The sequence below is a fragment of the Nomia melanderi genome, chromosome 9, assembly GCF_051020985.1.
Source record: "Nomia melanderi isolate GNS246 chromosome 9, iyNomMela1, whole genome shotgun sequence".
Taxonomy (NCBI): Eukaryota; Metazoa; Arthropoda; class Insecta; order Hymenoptera; family Halictidae; genus Nomia; species Nomia melanderi.
In genome coordinates this window covers 14,639,332-14,662,443 of record NC_135007.1, presented here as the reverse complement: position 1 = coordinate 14,662,443, position 23,112 = coordinate 14,639,332, and the positions used below count along the sequence as shown (strand labels likewise).

The 23,112-nt window shown below is 46.6% G+C and overlaps 1 protein-coding gene and 1 long non-coding RNA gene across 8 annotated transcripts in view; one reads left to right on the top strand and one right to left on the bottom strand.

The window, feature by feature from the left end:
- Nucleotides 1-23,112, top strand: part of chm (lysine acetyltransferase chameau) — a 101,978-nt gene that overhangs the window by 41,580 nt on the left and 37,286 nt on the right. For 3 of the 7 annotated variants that reach the window (XR_012999489.1, XM_076371153.1, XM_076371155.1), the window contains exons 11-12: nt 8,628-8,774; nt 9,821-9,927. Coding sequence is in view for 5 of the 7 variants with exons in the window: in XM_076371153.1 (XP_076227268.1) it covers nt 8,628-8,774; nt 9,821-9,927 (254 nt within the window). In the remaining 2 variants the exon portion in view is untranslated. Of the gene's footprint in view, nt 1-8,627; nt 8,775-9,820; nt 9,928-10,199; nt 11,810-11,846; nt 16,783-23,112 lie in introns of those variants that run through there. The other 4 variants (XM_076371156.1, XM_076371154.1, XR_012999488.1 and 1 more) reach the window with 3 other exon arrangements.
- Nucleotides 14,500-21,405, bottom strand: LOC143174948 (uncharacterized). Its single transcript, XR_012999492.1, has 2 exons — nt 20,670-21,405; nt 14,500-17,290 (listed from the first exon to the last, which is right to left on the bottom strand). It is a non-coding gene; the product is annotated as an uncharacterized LOC143174948 (long non-coding RNA).

Genomic DNA, 23,112 nt, shown 5'->3' with positions numbered 1-23,112 from the left:
AAACAAAGGGAATGAATGAAAATCGGTCGGAAGGAACTCGTAAGAACCCGGTTGCCGATGGAAATATTAAGAAAAAACGAATGAGATTCTGTCGCGTCGCCGGAGATCGATCGCCGGAAGTGTCCTCCGGCTTGCCAGTCCTCGGAATTCAGGATCCACCGATCGGGACGCTCTCATTGTCCCCTATTTCATGCGTCTGGGAGCGCGTCACGGTAGAAACGCGAGGAAAAAGGGTGGCACGAGGGGGGAGTGACGATCGTCTCGACGTGGAGCTCCCTTCTTCTCTCGGAACAGCCATTTCTCTCTTTCCTCCTCGCTCGTATCCTTAATTTTCTCTTGTGTCACTCGCTGATTCCGATTCTTTCATTTTCTACCTCTTCCTCTTTCACGGGGAACCCATTTCTGGAACGCTTCCTCTCTCTTTCTCCTTCGTATCCCCTCTTCTCGCTCTCGTCTTTATCTTCTTTCTCTGATTTTCTCTCTCTATCTTTTTTCTCTCATTTCGTCATTTTCCTACCTCTTTCTTTTATTTCCATCTCTCGTCCATATTCTCTGCCCTCCGAGGAAAACCATCGCCAGAATCCTCTCTTCTCACTCTCGACTTTATCTTTTTTCTCTGATTTCCTCTCTCTCTCTCTCTCTTTATCTTTATGTTCTTTCTCTGATTTTTTCTCTCCCTCTCTATCTTCTTTCTCTCATTTCTTCATTTTCCCATCTCTTTCTTCCATTCCCATCTCTCGTCCATATTCTCTGCCCTCGGAGGAAAGCCATCGCGAGAATCCTCTCGTTCCTTCCTCCTCCGATCCTCGATTTTCCCTTCCGTCTCCCTCCGATCCCCTCGTTTCCTGGTTCCTCTCTTTTTTCCCTCTTACGTCCCACTCTGCTTCTCACCTGAACCATTCCGCGTTCCGGAGTACGCGTGCACACCGGTCGAAAGAGCGTAGCGGCCGCGTTGATAATTAAACGCGAGCTTTTTGCCGTGACGTCATTTTCATTGATGCCGACGAGGCGGAGAGAGGCGGTGTGGGGTGCGGCGGTCGTAGCGCGCGTAGGGGGTGGCTGGCACGTCGACGACGGCGACCGGGGGCGGGGGGTTGGAGCGGCGGGAGCAGGCAGGAACGTATCCGAACGGGTGCGAGGGGGGTGGCGTTAGGTGGCTGGGGTTGTGGGTCGACGTACTATGCGGACGGAGTCGTCGAGAATCGTAGCCGTCGCGACGGGGCGAGGGGCGGTGGTCGCGGGGTGTTAGCTCTGGCGGGTTTTCCGCAGGGGTTGAAATACTCTGCTGGAGGAAGAGGGATGGAGCAACGCGGAGATTGAAGGTGAAGGATAGAGGAGGACGGATGTCGGCGTGTAGAGGCGGATGAACAGGGATGCACGGAGAGGCGAGAAGATAGACGAAGGTGGAGGATCGTAGAGGTGCAACGAGAAAAATAGGGAATAAGGAGGCTGAGAGGAGTGTAGAAAAGCGTGGAGATAGACGAAGCTGGAGGATCGTAGAGGTGCAACGAGAAAAATAGGGAAATGCGGAGGCTGAGAGAAGGGTAGGAAAATGGAGATAGACGAAGGTAGAGAATGATAGAGATGTAGAGGAAAATAGGGAATGTGGAGGTTGAGAGGAGCGTAGAAAAGTGGAGATAGACGGAGGTGGAGGATCGTAGAGGTGCAACGAGAAAAATAGGGAAATGCGGAGGCTGAGAGAAGGGTAGGAAAATGGAGATAGACGAAGGTAGAGAATGACAGAGATGCAAATAGAAAAATGGGGAACTAGAGACTAAGAGGAAGAGTATAAGGAAACTGAAAGAGGAGCATAGAGAATCGTAGAGCCACGATAGAGTAACATGGTAGGAGAGAGCAAGGTAAACGATGCAGAGGCAGACGAAGTTTGATAGAAAAATGTAGCGAGCCAGAGGGATAAATAGAGAAGCGCGGGGACGGAGAGGACCAGGCGCGGGAGAAGGTACAGGGAATAATGGATAGATGCAGGGAACGAACGGAAAAAGAGGAACGCACAAGCAGACAGAGAATAATAGAGAGGACCCGTGGCTGGAAGGAGACAGCTAGAGAAGCGTAGAGGCGGTCGGAGAGAGGCAGACAGCGAAACCCACCGCGACGTGCGGTATCGGCGCCGGTGGTGGGAAAGGATACCGCGGTGGTAGTGGTGACGGATAGTGGAGAGTGTAGATCGGAGTGGAATGGTTAGCGGAAAGTGCGACGCCCGGCGTCTCGCCGCATCGATCCACCCCCACGAACACTGGAGCGGAGAGTTGCTGCTCGCGCTCTACCTGCTGCTGGCTGCTGCTGTTAGCTACACACACACACACACACACACACGCGTATATACAGGCGTGCACACATACACGTACGGGTCGTATGCATACGTATATAGTATTCGCACGCACCACAGGAATACCTACGCACACAGGTGACGGGGTTCACAGACACGCGGCGGGATTCGTCTCGTCTCGTCTGGTCCCGTCTCTCGTCCCGTCTCGCGTACGTGCGGGGTGTGTCCGATGCACCACCTTGCTCTGCGAAGGAATTCCTGGCGGAGAGCCGACTCCCGGAGTATACCGAGTTTCCGGAAATTCGCGTAACTTCGGGGATTGGGGACTGCGATCGCTGAGATTGTTCTTGGAGAGGATTGGGGATGATCGGAGGAATGACGGATGAGACCACGTGGAGGATGACGCGCGGATTTTCGGATGGATTTTTTAGAGGGATGGGTTTTTGGCGAGGAGGTGGATAAGGAATTGTTGGGTTGTTGTGTAGGTGGGTACCTAGGTTGCTAGATCACTGGGTAGCTAGGTAGCTAAATTGCTAGATAGTTAGGTAGCTAAATTGCTAGATCACTAGATAGCTAGGTAGCTAAATTGCTAGATATCTAGATTGCTAGATCACTAAATAATTAGGTAGCTAAATTGCTAGATACCTAGATTGCTAGATCACTAGATTGCTAGATCACTAGATAGTTAGGTAGCTAAATTGCTAGATACCTAGGTCGCTAAATCACTAAACAGCTAGGTAACTAAATTCTTAGATACCTAAGTTGCTAGATCACTAGATAGCTAAGTAACTAAATTGCTAGATACCTTAGTCGCTAGATCACCAGATAGCTAGGTAGCTAAATTATCAGATACCTAGGTTGCTAGATCACTAGATAGCTAAGTAACTAAATTGCTATATACCTAAGTTGCTAGATCATCGGATAGCTAGGTAGCTAAATTGCTAGATACCTAAGTTATCAGATCACTAAACAACTAAGTAACTAAATTGCCAGATCACCACATAACTACCTAACTAAACTTCCAGACACCTAAATTCTCCACCGATACACAAGAATCCACATTCCCCCCCAAAACCCCCATCATTTCTCAATCCGGAATCTTCAGACTCCAAAGAAATCTCCCTCTCGGAAAGCAGTGAAGGCTGAAAAAGACGCCCGATTCAAAAGTCGAACATCCAACAATACTCCGCAGCTGCATACAAAAGCCGACGAGGCACCGGACAACAAAAGGAAACATCATCATTATCAACTCAATAACTCATTTCTCCCGGTTAACAGGTTAAGAAACACGGTCCCCTCGAGGAGACACACCCTTCCCATCCCTTCGCCCTCCGCCCTCGGTGCCGAACCGGCGAACTCGGCCCTACAGGCACACCTGGTTCGATTCGAGGAGCCAGCCGTAGGGCTGCCGCGATCGCATGACCTCCGTTGACCTCGCCCCACGAGCCCGGCTCTCGCAGGGCGCGCCGCCCTTTTCCTACAGCGCGTAGGGCGGCCACCTTGCGGCCACCGCGAGCCTTCCCCGACTCCGCTGTCACGGCGATCCTCGTCCAACCGCCCCCCTCCTCCCATCTTTTCCTCTCTTCCTCTTCAACCCTCACTCGCCCCGTTGTTCTCTCATCCTTCCCAGTCACCGGCGCTTTCCTCTTTCCCCGATTTCCTCTGCGCCACCGCCGCCATTACTACTACTACTACTACTATTACTACTACTAGTGCTAGTACTACTGCTGTCGCCGCTTGCTAGTAACCACCGGCGAAACTCGGCAAACTGAACGGACGCGTAATGAATGCGCTACTCTGCCTCTTTTCGGCGGTACGCTGGCTGCGTACGTTGAACGGAGCACGGCATTGGAGAACGTGCGAGGGAGAAGCGGAATCGATGAACGCGGGAAACGATCAGAAGCTGTGGAGAATTATAGAATTGCTCATTGAGATAAGAACTATGGATTATTGGTGAACGCTGAGAAAATTGTAGAATCTAGATAGGAGAATCAGATTCAACACAGAGAAACTCAGAGCTGTAGAGAATTATAGAATTGCTCACTGAGGAAAGAACTATGGATTGGTAAACGCTGAGAAAATCGTAGAACGTACAAAGGAGAATCAGATTCGACACACAGAGAAACAGAGCTAAAGAAATCACGAAGCTAAGCATCCTACCACAGAGCCAGCGAACAGAAACATCCGCGGCGCACAAAGGAATTACAGGATCAACAAGCGTACCAAAGGAAACCGTGAAACAGCCGGTAGAATCTGGGAATCAGTGAACACAGGAGGAACCACAAAATCGCTGAGCACGGGAAAGAGAGCCGCAGAATCAGTGAACACGGAAAAGAGACGAACCGCGCCAGCGGAAAAACCCGCCGGGCCGGGAAAGAATCGAGGGTGGCGTCGACGGTGGCGGTGGCGGCGTTGGCTGCAGAGATAGAGGGTAGACACACCGGTCCTCTCTCGCTCCCGGTCCAGAACACTGTCGGAGAAGGAGGAACCGGGAAGAGTAGGAGCGCGAGGAGACGGAGGAGTAAAAGGATGGTCATTGAACCCCTCAGCCTCTCCAGGACGTCCTGGAATAAGCTCGACACAGGACCGGTCCTCTCCGGTGGCTCGGTCACACTCCGCGAAAATCGTCCACCCTCCCCCTCCTTTTTTTTTACCAACCCACCCCTCGCTCGTGCGGTCCTCTTACCCCGACACCTGGGGACACGCCGGGATCTCTTTTATCTTCCCTCTTTCCTCGTCCTCGTTTCCAACCCCCCCAACCCCCTCTTTTCGCGCGATTTTCTTTGCCTCTTTTCCGAGTGTTTTCGACTTTTCCCCCGGCTCGCCCTCGCGAACGGACGCGGAACCTCCGCAACGTGCCGCAGCCTATCGCGCCGATCTCGATTATTCGGGTAATGAGAATTCCGCGGTTATTTCGGGAGCGGCACCGCGGCGCGCGCCCCGACGCACGCTTCCGCGAGGATTTCGTCCCGGCCGACGCTGGTCGTTGAACCTCGCCGTTTCCGGCCGCTCTGGAAAACCCGCAGCGCGACGACCGGCGCCGGGAAATTTCCTCGCGATCTGCTCCTTCGGGATCTGCGAGATTTTGATGGTTCACTGTTTCGTATCGGTGAATTCTTTTGAAATTCAGGCGATTTTCGTGCTGGAAATCGGTGTTTTAGGAGGTTTCGAGGTATGAGGGGAGGTTTTTCGTTGGAATCGGGTTTTTGGGTGAGACTGATGATCTGGGTGGTTAGGTTGGAACATCGAGTAGCGTGATTTCTCGTTGAAAGGAGCGGGTAATCGATATGCTGGGAATTTTCTGTGACCGATGCAGTTCGAGTATTCCCTGATCGATACGCTTCAGATTCCCTCTGTGCCATGCTGCTGGAATATTCTTGGTTCGATTGAACAATGGCTGAAAGGATGAACGCGGTTTGCTCCCCGCGAGCATAACGAATGACCCATAAAAGGGGAAATCGGTTTAGACGCGACTACTGGGAGATCGATTCATCTAATTAGCTGATTAGTTCGCGCGGCCCGGGAAATGGGAAACCTTTAAACGTTGATGATGGCGGCGGGTGGAGATGAATCTTGCTCCATCTCGTACGAGTGCTCAGGAATAGGTTCATTGATCATTATTATCGAACCGACAGCTCGAACTAATGAATGTAGGTTGAGGCTCGCGGTAATCTCAGGTGATATTACGCGAATTAACCCTTTGAACTCGGAGGTTTTTCCCTGGAAATATTTTAACATTTTCTGACGAGATAGAGAGGATATTCTGCGAAACTAACTCGACGAGAAATTACACGTACGTTGAGGAACAAAGGTATTTTATTTCAATATTTCTCAAATTGATGCGTTATACGGAGTATAATATTAAATGTCATATTTTATAATTTTACTGTATGATCACGTGGTGAACGAGTCACCTCTCGAGTGTAAAGTTTAAAAATGTCCTTAGCTTTCGCGATTATAAAAGTACAAATCCTTCTAACAAAAATTTCCCACGTTCGCCTAATACTTCAACCCTTAGCACTTTAAGGTTCATTAAAATATTTAACCCTTTGCACTCTGTAGGCTCCAATATTGCACCAGGAATGATATTAGATATTTTAATGAATCTCAAAGAACCCTATAATTATTACTTTCCACACATCCAAATTTTGCACTAAGGAACATAAAAGATCTAAATCAGTTGCAGTTGATTTCCTACAGTGAAGCTATAAAGTTTGATATTTAATACTATACTTCGTATAATACATCAATCTAAGAAATACTGACGTAATTGAAAAATTAAGGAATTTCTCGTCGAGTTGATTTTACGAAATCTCATCTCCATCTCATCAGAAAATGTTGAAATATTTCTATTGAAAAACTTCGTATTGCAAAGGGTTAACATTATAACTGCAATATTCGAACCTACAGAGTTCAAAGGGTTAACTTCCCAAACCTAATCACCATCTCCTGCGATTATCAAAGAATCCATCGATATCTTCATCCGCAAACCCAATGGGCGTGTCCCGTCCACCCACCATCGAAAACCCGATGTGTTCTTAACACCCCGAGCTCCCTCGCCCCTTAAAGCAAACAGTTCCAAACGAACTTCCCCGAAAACCCTGCAATCAAGTCTGAATCGCGGCCCGAAGAAGCTCCCGGCGCCGGTGCCATTTTTACGGGCCGGCCCGCGCGCGGCCGTTGGTTTGAATAAATCAATACGCGCCCCGAATTTCCAGCAACGGGAATAGGATTCACCGGTTCGAAATTATTTTCGATACGGCACTGCCGTCGCGCGGCGTTTCATCCTTCGTCGGTCACTGACACCAGAAACGGCTTATAGCGGTCGCCGCGTCGATTCCGGACGGTCACGTGTGTGCGCGTGTGTCACGCACACGCCGGCTGCCGGCGTTCTCTCTCTCCGTCCGTCTGTCTTTCTCTCTCTCTGTTGCCGTACCTATGCGGCTTCGCGTGTATTCTCGCGTGCAATCGGAATTTCATAGTCCGTTTTAGCGGTCCCCGAGCGCAAGGACGTCTCGCAGCTCTTAAATGACACGTTGGCGACCGTTATAAAGGACCTGCCCTCCGTAACGTCTCGCTAGACCCCTCTATGGTCGCTTCGCTTCCGAAGGAAACATTCGTTTGTGCAGAATATTGAACGCTTACGAAATGATGAATCGTTTTGTTTAACACTTTGACGCTTGGACCGCCATTTTTAACACTAGGTTTACGGAGTGCGTCGATTTGACGCATACTGAATTTATAAACATTAGTTGGCAAGCGTTTGTCGGCTTTGGTTGATGCAGTTAAGAATACGTATAATCTAATTTTAAATCCCTAATTTCCAACATCTAAATGGTTGAACGTCGATTTTTCTAGGAACAATAGAATAAACCGGACAATACAGTAAACCTAGTGTTAACGTAATCTTGTGTATTTTTTTGGCGACGCATCGAAGTTTTATTGAGATATAAGGAAGAGTAATCGGTACGAAGAATCTTGACTCTAGTTTCTGGTTTATTGGGGAAACTGTTTCGATTGGAAGTTTACCAAGATAATAGAAATAATTAACCCTGTGCACTCGGATGTTTCTTACTAGAAATATTTAACATTTCTTTGCGAGACGATGTTCTTTGAGACTAATTCGAAATCATCAGTACCTTGAGGAACAAAGCTGTTTTACATTACACAAAGTTTAACACTAGGTTTACGGGCATTTATTGTACACTTCATTCTATTATTCCTAAAAGAATCGCTCGTTTATTCAGATTGTGGAAACTGGAGATTTGATAGTAGGTAACTGTGGTACATGTCACTGTGATCGCATCAATCAAAATCGGCGTAAACATTTACCAAATAATATTTCCAAAATCCGTGCGTCAATTTGACGCGTTCCGTAAACCTAGTGTTAATTAATTGCATGCTTGAAGTAGTCGAATGTTTTGACCCTTTGCACTCGGTCGGTCACTTGATTCGATGTAACAAAATTGTACAATTTTATATAATATATCAAACGTGAATTATCAAAATAGCTTTGATTCTCCAATTACGTTCTCATTAGTTCATTTCAAAGGACGTCGTCCGAGTTGCATGGATTTTGAATATTTCCAGTGGAGAACTCTCAGAGTGCAAAGGGTTAATAATCAGATTTGAGAAAGATACGCGGAATGAATATTCTAAGAGCGGAGTGGGTCATTTTCATGTACGAACCGGTGAAATGACACGTTTGGGATTATTATAAAGGATTGATCGTACGCAGGGCTCCCGCTAGACTCCCATAAGGTTGCGTGATCGAAGATATTACGCCGGCTAGTTTCTCATGATTCCCGATGAACAAGGGCGGACACATTTCTCTGCGCAGGTTACTTATTGACCAGGGTCGAGAAAAAGATTGGCTCGCCGGAGAAACCCTTATCGGATCTCGGCTTGATCTCGTATCGCAGCTATTGGAAGGACGTTCTGCTGCAGTACCTCTGCAACTTCGGGGGCAAGGAACTCTCCGTCAAAGGTAACAGAGTTTTAGGTCGTTCGTCGCCTCGGAACGACGAACGAATAGTATGCGAACGATTAACCCTTTGCACTCGATCGGTGCATCGAAATTGTAAAATTTCGTGCTTAACACGTTAACACTTTGACCGCCACGTCAAACAAATTTGGGTGACACTGTTTTTCAATTAACTTGAATATGAATTTTCTTGGTAACCTATCGAACGAACCGAATTTTGTTGGATGTGTGAGATATGAAAAAGTAGAGCAATTACGAAGAATCTTGACCTTTTAGTTTCTACTTAAGGAAGAAAAGTGTTTCGAGTACCTGGGAGTTTTGACGAGTGTCTACGCAGTGGAAGTGTTAAGCGCTATGTCAGTCGCTGACTGACGCTTCTGAATGACTAAAGACAATTGCAACATACAAGATAACCGATGCGAGACATGTGTCTTATAAAAATAAATTGAATATTTCTAGTGACAAACTTTTTGAGTGCAAAGGGTTAAATGAGCATTAACACTAAACCTACCGAGCAGTTAAACTGACCTTTCGAAATTCCTTGCAACTCCAAGAGTGCATCTATGGAAACTTAAATTAGCTTAAAATTCAGTTTACGTGTTGCTAAATCAGTTTCTTTAATCATTTATCAAAGAAACATCTATTTTTTTAATAATTGAAAATAAAGCTGGACCCGTCTGGTAGTTTTAGTGTTAAGGGTTGAAAGTGCATGAAACGACGTTGAGATTGACACGTTAACTGCCACGAAAATCAGATTTTTATCGCTTATTCTTTTTAGCAAAGATAAAAAGTTACTTATCCCTACTGTACATTATGAAATATTTTCTGTCGACATTAATTAACTCATAAATTATAATTACTGTCATTTGAAGCTCCTGTCATCGAAGACCAATGCGGCGGTTAACGCGTCAATATCGAGTGAATCAGGAAAAATGAAGTAGAAACGTAACTTCGACGAACAAATTTATTCCGACACGATTTACAAGGAATTCGTTGAAATTCCCGATGATTCGCGTAGATTGGATAACTCGAGAATACCGTCTGCGCAGATATCAGCAAGGAGATGGCGATCGACTCGTACGACATCGTCAGCACGCTGCAGGCCCTCGGCATGATGAAGTACTGGAAGGGGAAGCATATCATTCTGAAAAAACAGGTAAGTCCTTCCCCTTTCACGCGTTCCATCAAATCACTCCATAAGTTCATATTCAACGTATAATTCTCTTTCGAATCAAGGATACAAATACAATACAGCACTACAATGTAATATATTCTATACACAACAAATACACTAAACAAATAACCCAAAAGATAAAAACTAAACACACCAGACTCTCAATTATTCGACTTAATTCCGAACGAGAACGATCGATTTAGATCTCGGAGAGTCCTGCACATGTACCTCATAAATATATTTCTGTTTTTTAGGCACCAGTGATATTTATAATGCGGTAGTTCTATGTTTGAAACGAAAAGCGGACCGTTCCTCCCCGATTCACGGTGGCAATGTCTCATTCGCGCCGCTTGAACATTCGAAAATTTCTCTGAGAAAGAACTTATGGACTGACTTGACCGCTCGCCTCGGAAGAGGGGGGGGATTCCCCCGCTCGGTTTTCCCCGCGATCGCAACCCCTCGTCGCGGCGATCGCGTCGCGTGATTTACGGCCGGCTCGGCCTCGAGGAATCGTTGACGGACGCTGGCAACGGAATTACGAGCTGAACGCGGCTCCCCGCCGAAGTTATACCCGCATAAATTACGCGGGACGGCTTCCGCGACGCGAAACGGCCCTCCTCGGAGACTTTCCTCCCCCTCGTTCTTTGTATCGCGCGGGTATTTTCGCGCGAACAGGTCTTCCACCCCTGTGAACTTGAGATCGTACTGGCTCTCGCTTGTTTAATAGAGCCGGCACAGAGCTGGCGTTTGTAATGATTTTTTTTCTCAGGTTTCTGCGTCTTTGACGGAGGCGTGGTAACGAAGACGTTTGATTGAATGTTAATGGAGTGTTCGAGGAATTGTTTGGTTTGTATCATTTTTGGAACGAGTTCATTTCGAATGACTTCGGAGTTAATATAGGGGATAGTGTCTATGAGGTTCTGGAACCGTTGGAGTTCTGCAATTTCGAATAAGTTTTGGAACGGACGATAATTTCGAGTACCTAGGATTCCATAGCCTCTGGAAATCTACGCTTTCGAGCAACAACTTCCCCGAAAGTCTATAATTTCAAACAATCGCACCGAAGTTCCGTAACCCCTGGGAATTCTACAATTACTGGTAACTTCCTCGGAGTCCATCAATCCCATCGTTTCGAACGATCGCTTTGCAAACTCTGCCTCTCTTCTCTTCGAAATACTTCAGAATACTTCGAAATACTTCAAAATACTTCGAAATGCTTCAAAACACTTCAAAATACTTCAAAATGCTTCAAAATACTTCAAAACACTTGTATTAGTACAATACAAAACTAAGTATTAGTACTAATACAAAATTATACTACTAATACAATATTAGTACCAATACAAAAACTAAGTATTAGTTTGCTCCAAAGTATAATCATCGACAACAGATGAACAATACACAATTGGAATCCAAACCAATTGAACAATACCATCTTCCTTAAATCCTATTCGAACCTTCACCCCTATCTGACACTACAGCCTAAGGGGTTAAATTCCTCAGTCGCAACAACCATCAACATTCGATCAAACAGTATTACTTCAACCAAACTGAACAACACCTATCTCCGTCAAATTCTATTCTAAACCCTCACCCCTATCTGACACTACAGCCCAAAGGGTTAAATTCCTCAGTCGCAACAACCATCAACATTCGATCAAACAGTATTACTTCAACCAGAAAACTTGCAAACCGTACTCGAGCACGGCCAGTGCATCTCAAAATCGTCTCACGCTTCGGCCCGCGCCCTCGTGTCCGCGTAAACGTCTAGCTTCTCGGTGTGCGAGCGGGAAAAGAGAAATAGAGCGATAGAGCGAAGGAAAGGGAGGGACGGAGGGCGAAGGAATGGGGAGAGATGGAAAAGAAACGGACCGTTGGGAGAACCGTTGAAATAATTTCAGGACGTGATCGACGACTACAAGGAGAGGGTGAAGAGACGGGGGCCCGTCTACAAAGAGATCGATCCGGAGTGTCTGAAATGGAACCCCTTCCAGCCACCCAAGACGCCCTCCGCCTCGAACTAAGGTCTGCGACGAACGAGAAGAGCCCAGCCAGGAGCGGCCGGAATGACGCCGACGTCGGCCTCCTCCCCCCCTCCCCCTCGAGCCCCACGGTTCCTCGTCGAGCGAGGGCGGCGGACGATCTCTTTCTTCCTCGTCGCCGACTCCCTCTCTCCGGCGACTCCTTTTTTTCCCTTCTGCCCCGTCTTCTTCTCATTCTCCTCCGTCGCCGTCCCCCGGTTCCTCGCGATGTTCCGAGTCTGATCCTCTTTCTCTCGCTCGGCGCGAGTCCGCGTCGCGACAGGTTCGCCGGCCAGCGGCTCGTTAGACCGACAGCTTCGCGCGGATGCAGATTTTCCGGAGGTTCGTCGGGGAAATTCCGCTGGGCAGTCGGTTTTCCGGGAACCGCGCCGCGTCCGCCGGTCAGCGGATCCTCCCGGTTTTCGCCGTTCGCGGAATCTTTCGCGCGGACGGCCGAAAGCTGATTCGGCGTGGGTCTGGGCGGATCCGGACGGAATCTGGGCTGGCGATCGGCGGAAGTTTCGCGGCGGATTTCGGCGGAATCGCTCGTTATCGGGGAAACTCGCGCGGCTGAACGGCAGCGATGCTTTGGGATTCTGTACGGTTGATCTTGATTTCTTTTTTAATCGCCGAATGGGTTCGGACTGTAGAGAATGGGGATTCTTGGGAGTTCGGGAATGACTCGGTTCGGAGATTCGGAAGTTCGAACTGCCGAAAGCGATTCGAAGGGGCGAGAGGCGACGAGCGAGAGAGGGACTAGTTTCCGAGAAACGTAGCACGACGGAGTGAACGATTCGCGAAATCTAAGCAGAAAATATAGAATAACATTTTCTCTCCGCTTCGAAACGATCGTGTTCGAAACACTGAGAACGAACCAATACGTCTGTCCACGACACGCCATTTCTACTAAAGAATATTCTACGTTTTTTACTTATTTTTCCATGCGCGTTTCACTCGTACAATTTCAGGGACACAGGGTGAATCGTTGAACCGCAAAATCTCCTCGCGAACTGTTCGTGATACACGAAAAATGGTATTCGAGACATCAGTCGTACGGCTGCGATCGAAAGTAGTCGATCGGTTGGACAGCAAATAATTTAAGCGGTTCCCGCGCGACGAACAGTTCGCGAGGGAATTTCGGCACAGTCGGGTGACCCACCCTGTACATGCATTTATTGATCGAGTCTAGGTTCGCTGCAAAACAGAAATTGAGCCGCGGACGAGAGGATACGCAACCGTGGAGCAGAAACCGGCGACCTCGGTCGAACCGTTTCGACCGGCGTTCAAAATAACTCGAAAGCTATCGAGTCAAGGTTGAACCGGATCCATTTAAACGCTCCCGATACACACGTACAAAAAAGCGTGCGTGCGAGCGAACGCGAGCGCGCGCGGTGCCGATCGGCGACCGAAAACGTTTAAAAGCGTCGACCACGAAAACCGCTCGGGGATTTCTGCGAACGTCTCGCCGGGACGGTCGTGCGTGTGTGGCCCGGTGGCAGCGCGCGGCGAGTTAAGCCGCGTTCCCATGTGTGCGACGCGCGGCGCGAAATTCTCTTACGGAACGATTTATCGGTTCCCCGATCCCTCCCCGGTGTCCCGGGATCCCGCGACGAGCGTCGTCTCGGAATCGTTCGGGGATGCGTTATTAAAATTAACAAACTTGTTGCTGGAAACGAGGGAGGACTTTGTAAAATACGGGCACTCGCGTTCGATGGCGTCGTTACTTACGCTGCACGGTTGTTTTGCAAAAATAACGGGTCATTACGCGGAGGACTTGTTTTATAGGGATTTTATAGGTCGTTCCGCGGAGACTTGTTTCGCGAAAGTAAGGGCTATTTGCATGGGGACTCGTTCGGCGTAAGTAAGAGATGATTACACGGAGACAAATCGTACCGCGCGAGAGGTTTTATGAAAAGAGAGATTTACGAAGGGAGTGTTTCGGATACCGGGAGGGTTAATCGGGAAATCGTGTATACTCGGCTGTGAACACGCCTTTGACCAATTTTTAGTCATTACAGCGTGTCGTTTCTTTTATTCGTTCTCGGACCCCTCCTTTTTATCGTGGAGTTTTATCTGTCCGTTAATCTGTCCTCAATTGCCGAAATATCGGGTTTCCGTTTATATTGCCGGTTAATTAATTTTTGCGGCCGGCGCGGATCGGATCGGATCGGATCGAATGGTTTTTGATCATCGGCAGTTACTTATCGGGTTCGCCGGCTCGTTAATTGGCTGTCGTGAGCGCTAATTAACGGCTGAATTACACGGTTAACAGGTTAACGGCGAAGAAGAGAGGTTCACGGGGGCCCGCCGATAACGCGCGTGGGAACGGGGCTTAAGGAAACACGAACGGATGTTGCACAGACTGACGGAAGAATTTCCTGTCTCTAACCCCTTTGCGATTGTAATATAGCTCCGTGTATCGATTACGACGACAGGAATTGTTTCTTCTCATCTTCCTTTTTTGTTTCTCTTTTCTTTTTCGTATAGGATCTTTCTACCTACATATACATAGGGTTGAATAAATGATTGGATACCAATGAACAGTTCTCTTTATTCAGTCACATCTCGGTACACTTAAGAACCTTACACAATCGTTACGCGCACGTCCTCCTCGGTATTCGAATTGAATAAAAAATAAAAAACAGTTGAATACAGGCTAATTATTATTCTTCATTCACCGTCGGAATTTCCTGCGAGGTATTTACATGAACATTCGAGTAACGCTTATTAGTATACAGTCCTGGGAGCGAAGCTTAACGATAAGACGGGCATAATTGTCGGATAAACCGAGAACCGCTGGCTTAGTACAAAGTGGAGGCTATAAAATATTTTATTGATGCCGAACAGTGTATTACATTAAGGAACAAGTGTTATCGTGTTCCTCTCTTTAAACCAGATACGCTCGGACACCGTTCATTTTGTTATTCTCTCGAAATAACGTCCGCGCTTTACAGCCTCCAGTCCGCGAATAACAGCCGTCGATTAATATTATTCGCGTTACGCTCGACCGTAATAAAAGTACAATCAGCTTAGAATCATCCTTCTGCAAACACGATAAGCGTATCTGGATTAGTCATCGCCTCGACTTCCACGCCAGCGTTTAACGACGCATCGTTGACCTCGCCGACTATCGTTCGAAAAATTCGACTCTGTAATTACCTATCCGTCGAACTCTACGGTAGGAACTCGATCGTTCGCTTCACAGCGGCGGGCGGAATTCGAAACCATCAGGATCATCAGCTCGCAAAGTTTCCGCCGCGCTCGATCGCGAAGGGCTCGACCGATTCCCAAGCGCGAAGCGACCTTTGAGATCTCCGCGCGGTTGAGCACCGCTGCGCCGCTTATCGTCACACGAGAACAAGTCCGCGCCGCGCTCGAGTTTCTCGCGTGTAAGTTACGTCGAGGTTCGTCCAGTTATCGACGAGCGTAACGTTTCACGACCAAGCACCGGCGTCTCCCTAAAGCTACGTGCACAATTGCAATATTTATAAAAATACAACGCTCTTTCCGTCGGAGCGTCGCTCGCTCGCGCGCTCGTTTCCCGGATAACCAGTGATTTACCCTTTCGACAAACTTACTCGCGTGTTTTATACATATCTCTTTTTTATTTACACGTGTAGAACATCGATCGTTGTTCCGGCCGGCAAGGGGAAACGACGCAGAACCTTCTCGCTCGTCGATTTCTCGCGAATAATTGCGGATACACGCGGCCGAGAATCCGCGCGCCTTTGATTTCACGCCTCGTTACCGCCGCTCGAATTATTCCACGTTGCTGGATTAATGGCGTTTCCTTTCCGCGATTCTTGTCTCGGACGCTCGCCTCGTCTCATTGGCAATAGGAAAATGCTCCGCGAAGTTTTCCTTAACCGCGCCGTGACTTGGAGTCTGAATTTCAATTTACCAAGGTTCGTTTGATTCGGGATTAATAGAACGATTAGTCTCTCGAGGAAACTTCTTATTCTGATTTCACACTGTATATACTTATTCCTTCAGTGACGCAATTGTCCTTATTGTGTCAGCGATACGATGACAATTCCAAGGAACTCGTAGCACGTAATCGTTCTATCGTCTACACTTTTCTACCAATCGAATGTTTCGCAATGATAGTTACTCTAGCAGACTCAGAACAAACGTCCCTCCCCTTTTTTACATCTCTCCTCTACACTCTCATTAATACCATCGAGCCCGTCAGCGACGAGAGGATCAAGAAAAACACATCAGAGTGCAACCAGGACTCTCGCAGGATCACAAGCGACCGAATTGCTCAGACGAATTAAGAGACAAGCGATTATATTTCTAACGTAAGATCGTCATGACACCAACGCCAGCGTTAACGTCGTTAATAACGTAGCCTTTATTACAGAATATATTGAGAGAGAAAAAAAGTAGAAAGAGCTTCGAGAGTGGCGGAACAAGAGGTCCGGATTAGAGTCGAAGGCGATCTCGGGGAATTTCCTGGACGATCGGATCTCGCACCTTCGACCGGCCGTCTATTTTAAGCGGGGCCGATTCGGCCGCTATCCGATTAATTAATACGCGGGGCCTTATGCAAGCTTGATGTTCGGGTGACTCAAAGGAATTTCCCCGGGACGCGTTCGCTCTCTCGCGGTGAAAACCGGCGGGAGAAACGGACGAGACCGAACCGAGCGCGCAACCGGTTCGGGCGCGAGCGCGCATCTCGTGGATTTTATTAACAGTACAAATAACAGTCGACGACGAGCCTGCAGAACTGTCTCCAGAAGAAACCGCGAGATTGGCCTGTAAATGACGCTTAGACGGCACGGTAGACGCGAGAAATAAAACACTTTTACGAACACCCGCAGCCTCCTCTCTTTGCGAGACGTCGCAACCTGCCCGCCGGGACGTTTTTAGAACCCGTTGATACAGTTCCTCTGTGCACGCTCCATTGACTCGTAATGCCCCTATTTAGTTTCTTTTATGATCAGTCACCTCTCCCGGCAAGACCAATCCCGCATTCACGGCCCCCGACCGGCCGCGCACCGTCTACGCCTATGCGTGCGCCGCTCTCTCCTCCCTCGTTTCCTCTCGATGCTCCTTTTTACCACGAACGCTTTTGTTGTGCGTTAAAAAGGACATTAGCTTGTTAACTGTCTCCGACGGTGAAAAGCGAGAGCAGATATCAATACGATAAATCAAGATGGCTCGTGAATGACGAGCTTTGTTCTCGAACGTTAATGGATACACGTTAGGGTTGAGTTTTGAGAATTAACCCTTTGCTGAGGAAGATTCTTGTAGACTGATGAAGAGTACATATCGATTGCCTGATTAACATGTTCGTTAGCGTCATTGTGACGGCCGTAATCCTGTATTTTAATGAAAATGGAATTAATTCTGTAGATATTGTGATTGGAAATGATAAACTACGAGGTTTAATGTTTTGTTTCGATTTATTGAATCGAAGAAAAGATAATTGAGGTGTTAACACGTTCCAGTGTTTGTTTCAGTGGCGACCCTCTCAATTGTATTTCATTCAATTCAATAAATCGAAACAAACTATTGAAGCAAACGAAGCTAAAGCGAGTCGAATCCCTAAATGTAATATTCAGAGACGCAATGATTTCAAAAGTATTATAATATTAAGCCTTTGCACTCGAAAGTTTTTCACTGGAAATATTTAACATTTTCCGACGAGATACAGACGACACTGTTTCAAACTAATTTAACGATCGTTCACAGATAAATCAAGCGACAAAGTAATTTTATTTAAGTATTTCCTATAGCAATAGTTTCATTGAAAATACTAAATATTCAATTTCATAGTTTTGCTGACAAATCAAGTGGTGAGTCACCTATCGAGTGCAAAGAGTTAACATTATCTAACTAGACAAAGACGATTTGTTGAAATGAACTCAGTCACAAGTAAATGAAACAAAGCTTTCTTATTCCAATATTTACCGATGCGTTATATACAGCTCAATATTAAACATCAAACTTTATAGTTTTACTGCGTCAAATCAAATGATAAAGTCACCTCTCGAGTGCAAAGGTTAACTTCGTTTCCATTATACAAAATATACAATTACGACGCTCGTAGCGAACGTGTTAATCTTTCTGCTTAGATTTGACGCGTTCCGTAAACCTAGTGTTAACACATTGCGTACTGGTAACGAGAAATCTCGTTTTTATATAAAGACACTTAGCTATAACTTCGCTAATTACAGCATTGAAAAAATATAAAATTTAATTCGAATTGATTATCTATTTAAAATATATTACATAACAATATATCTGAGTTTTTCTATGTATAGCAATATAAGTTGACCTCAGTGAACAATTGCCACACGCAAAATTCAGTTTTCTAAGTAACGAGAAATCTCGTTTTTATATAAAGACACTTAGCTATAACTTCGCCAATTACAGCACTGAAGAAAATATAAAATTTAATTCGAATTGATTATCTATTTAAAATATATTACATAACAATATATCTGAGTTTTTCTATGTATAGTGATATAAGTTGACCTCAGTGCAAAATTGCCATCCGCGCAACTCAGTTTTCCGAAAATTAGCCGGTGCGCAACGTGTCAACTGCAGCGTGCGTGAAACAATCGTCTAAATATTCGAGCGCATCGCGGTGCACCGGAGACGTCTCCGATGATCACAGAAACACAGAACCATTGAGAAATATGGTCAAGTACGATCGAGGAGTTAACTCGACGCCCCCGAGTTAACAGGCGAAGATGAACGTAATGGAACGTAATGCCGGCGATTGTGGACGTCGAGTTTTTCAGCAGCCATCGCGCCGGTGTCTCGTGACCGGGGAGGAGGCTCCAGCGCGACCGCAATGAAAGAATGCGTGAGCGCGCGACCGCAAACGGCTACTTTTCGACGCGCAACGGGGACCACCGCCATTGGAATCGAGCAAAGAGGCGAATAATTGCGTTACCCCGTTCCTCCTCCTCCTCCTCCTCCTCCCCCTCCCCCTTTTTCCTCTCTTTTTTCTTCTTTCAGTTGGCACCGCCACGCGACCCCAACGTAACGCCATTATCCCATTAGCCCGCGACATTATCGTGCGACAACGGCCGCTCTCCTTCGGAGAGAAACGATACACACACGGCCGCCGACGTGTGTATCGGGGTCGCGCGACCAACAACAGGGCGCCGGTTTAATTTTATTTGCCCGCTCGAACGGGAGGAACGATGCTGAAAATTCAATCTCGTACGCTCGCCCGGCGATGCTTGTTAATCGCTTTACGACACGCCGAATCGCGCGCTGTTCTCCGAAATGGCGGAACGGCTACGTTTTTGCTTCGCGGATGTGGTCTTTTGGAAATTCGATTATTGCGACGTCATCGAGCGTCGAGCATTCCAGGCGTTATAATAATTTGGTTCGTTTAGAAGTTTTACGCGTTTCTGACCTTTGCTCGTTTGGATGTCTCTGATAGTTCCCTTAACCCTTTGCACTCGGGAAGTGACTCTTAGTCAGTTGGTTTGATACAGTGAAATTATAAAGTTTGATGTTTAACACTAAACTTTGTGTAACGCGTCACTATGTGAAATATCAAAGTAAAATAGTCTTAATTTATCGATTAAATTATTTACATTAGTCACGACAAGCATCGTCTATATTTTATCGAAGAGTGTTGAATATTTCTAGTGAAGAACTTTCGAGTGCAAAGGGTTAACCCTTAGCAGTCCTATGTCGAGTCAGACTCGACATTCTATTTTATTGCAAATTTTTTCTATATTTATTTGTAGTATCACATTTGTACCATTTAAAGGTAGCATTTCAATGACTCCCAAATATTCTTGAATAAATAAATAGAGCGTCATATTAAGCTGTAATTGAAACAATGTAATATGCGCAATGCAACAAGATTGTCAATGTGTAAGACATCGTTGACTATTTTGAAACGGAAACGTCTCGACGTTTGAAATTGTGGAATTTGTGAAATTTGCAGGACACTTTATAAATTGTCGACGTGACGAACTGCTGGAATAATAATGAAGCAGTTCTTAGTTGTTGAGGTTCCACATTGATAACGAGACGGTTGGCAGAGTCGGTTGAACCCGTTAATCGAGTGGTTCAACACATTAATAAATAATCACGGCTCGTCGTGACTTAATATGGCAATAAGGGTATCCATGGTGCAATCGACCTCTTGACGTACAATTATCTTCGTGATTATGCTCGTCCAACAAATTTTACTATCAATCATTCGCAAGTAAACAAACAAATTTCCTATTCATTGTAAACGACAGTTTATTCTGAAGATAGAACCATTGAGCAAAGTCATTTGTCACTTCTACTTATGTGTAACAAATAACATGGGCTCTTCATAAATTGTTCTTTCCGTAAAGAAAAGGCTCGCGTGAAAAAAGTCCGCGTAAATCGAGGGTTAGGCGTAATGCATCAATTTTGGAAATATTGAAACAAAATAGCTTTGTTTCTCGATGCACCTGTGATTTCTCTTCGAGTTCACAAAATATCGTCTTCATCTCATCATCAAATTCTCAAATATTTCCACTGAAAAACTGCAGAGTGCAAAAGGTTAACGTTCAACTTTTCCTAATGCCTCGATACATGAAAAGTTTCAATAAAACAGCATTGCTCTTCAATGTATCTATAATTTCCCTTCGAGTTCACAAAATATCGTCTTCACCTCATCATTAAACGTTCAAACATTTCCAGTGAAAAACTTTCGAGTGCAAAAGGTTAAGTTTCAACAGTCGGGCAACTTACACGTGTGGCATACGACGAATTAACTCGTTCCTTCCTCGGTCAGTTCGCATCGCTGATACGTTCAGGTCTAGGACGTTCCGGTTCGTTACGTCGACGTAAGGCAGCAGGGCACAGTCATATGAATTGCGCTCCAACAGGTGCCGGGTATCGAGTTCACCAGAGCACCTGATGAAGTACAATTAACATGCAGCCTCCACAGTTGTTCCCCTCGCATCTCAGGTGTTGTCTCCGGGTGTTCCTCCGACGATCTCGTTGGGAGCCTCGCGATTGGCCGCGCCGGGACCAGAATTCGTGGCGTGGAAAAATGATGTACCGGTTTCGCCGCAGTGCGCGCTACTTCAGGTACCTGACTGACTCGAAATTGGCACAGCCTGAAGTACCCGAGTAACGCGTGTCGCAAACGACACATAGTCACGTTGCTCGCATCCATCCACGGTCCGGCGCCAGCTCCTCGCGAAGTTAGCCGTCTTCCTCGTTCCGTCGTGACGAGGAAACGGTTTCGTCGTCTGTTCACTCGATTGCATCACGTTACGGAGAAACATTCCATCGTCGTCGCAGCGTTTCGCTTTGATTACATTTCAATGATTAACACTAGAACTACCAAGCAGGCTGACTTCTCAAAATTTTTCTGTAGAAACCTCGAGAGTATCTATCGAGACTTCGATCGATCAAAACTATTGCTAAAAGAATTTCTTTAACACTAGGTATACTAGGATTTTCATTTAGATTTTGGAAATTGTAAATGTAGAAATAGACAATCAGGATTCATATTCGTGTAATTGGGTCAACGAAAACCGATTGATAAAATTCAATCTGCGTCAAATCGATGCGTTCCGTAAACCTAGTGTTAAAGATGTCTTAGAGAAGTCTATTGTTTATCCACTAATCGTAAAAGAGTTTAGGAACTTTGTCCCATCTGATAGTTCTAGTGTTCACCCGTAGAATACATAGTTCATAATATTCATAACAGTAGGTAGCGAGTATTAATACAATGATTCATTGAGAACACGCTTATCACAAGATACGATTCCTCTTCACGCAATATATAAATAATTAACAGATTAAACGAGCGTTCGACAGTCTCTTATAATTTTCTCCTCCAGTTATTTCATCCTGAGACAAAATTCAACGATTCCATTTCAAGCATCATCGAGTTTCGCCTGTGGAAATGCGCGAGGTGAAGGGTTTTCGCTTAAAGTGATCGGTCGCCATTTTGCTCGGCTCTGAATGGACCAATGGGCGGTCCGTCACGTGACTGCGCCGCCATTGTTGCCTCTAGCTCTATCCTTAAACGCAAACGCAGAATGCTTACAGGTTTATAGAACATATAGAAACCAGAATTGAAAACGTCCATGATTTACGATCGTCGTCTTATTCCATTATTACCGATCAGTGAATGCAACGTACACAACGACACTGTTCAACAGCAGGTGGCCGATGGAAAGTTCCGACGATTCGGTTGATAATGAATTCCCGAGGCATTCGAAATTCGGTATTCAAGGGAAACCTGCTGGTACCGTAAGAAATCGACAATAACCTCGGAACGTGAAGCCGATCGGATTTATCATGGAAACAGAGCTTAAGGACAGATGCCTAGGAAATCTACCGTTTCTAATCTACCTGGCTTTCAACGTTTCCTCCGCGTCACGTGACCCGAGGCCTGGGGGCGTGTCAACTAACCAACGGAGGTCCGCCATTTTTCTTAACTCGCCGCTTAACTTCGTTACTTTTACCATTCTACGTCGAGTTATACGAAATAAAACATCACTGCCGTTCAATTATTCCTCGAAACGTCACTGAACATTTCCGGAAGCTCTCGCCGCGGACGTGTCCGGTGTACCTTCCTCGTCGGGAGCGAGCCGAACGGAAATAACGTCGTTAACGTTCGAGCAACGTTGACGCTCGGGAACGTTCCATCTGCGTCCGATAACTGTTGCGCAACGTTACACCACCGGCAGCCCTCATGCCGCGTCTCCAAGGAACTTTATCTTCGGCCGCTCGCCGGGGAACAACCGGAAATCCGAACTTGTCACGCGACTGCCAGCGGAGGCCAGCCAACGCGTCCGGCGGACACCTGTCACGAAACGTACCGTCGGTCGATACGATTGATCGGCCGCGATCGATAAGCCCGTGAATACCCGACACGGCCGACAAAAGGGAAACCCCCTAGACTTGAATTAAGTCGTTCGCGCGGCTGTCCCTCGAACGCGCCGTTGGACAACGGGACGACGCTCGACAATGGAGCCGAGGAGAATGGAGGAGCCGAGAAGAAAATGAAACTCCGGCGACTTCTTGTTATCTTTATGGACCGTTCGACGGCGCGTTCCGCGATCGGGAAGAGGAGCGTCGAAGAGTCGTGATACTTGTTATGGTATGCGAACGGCGAACCACTGGTTTCACTGTGCTATGAATAATCGAAGGAACGAAATGGTGACCCTTTGAA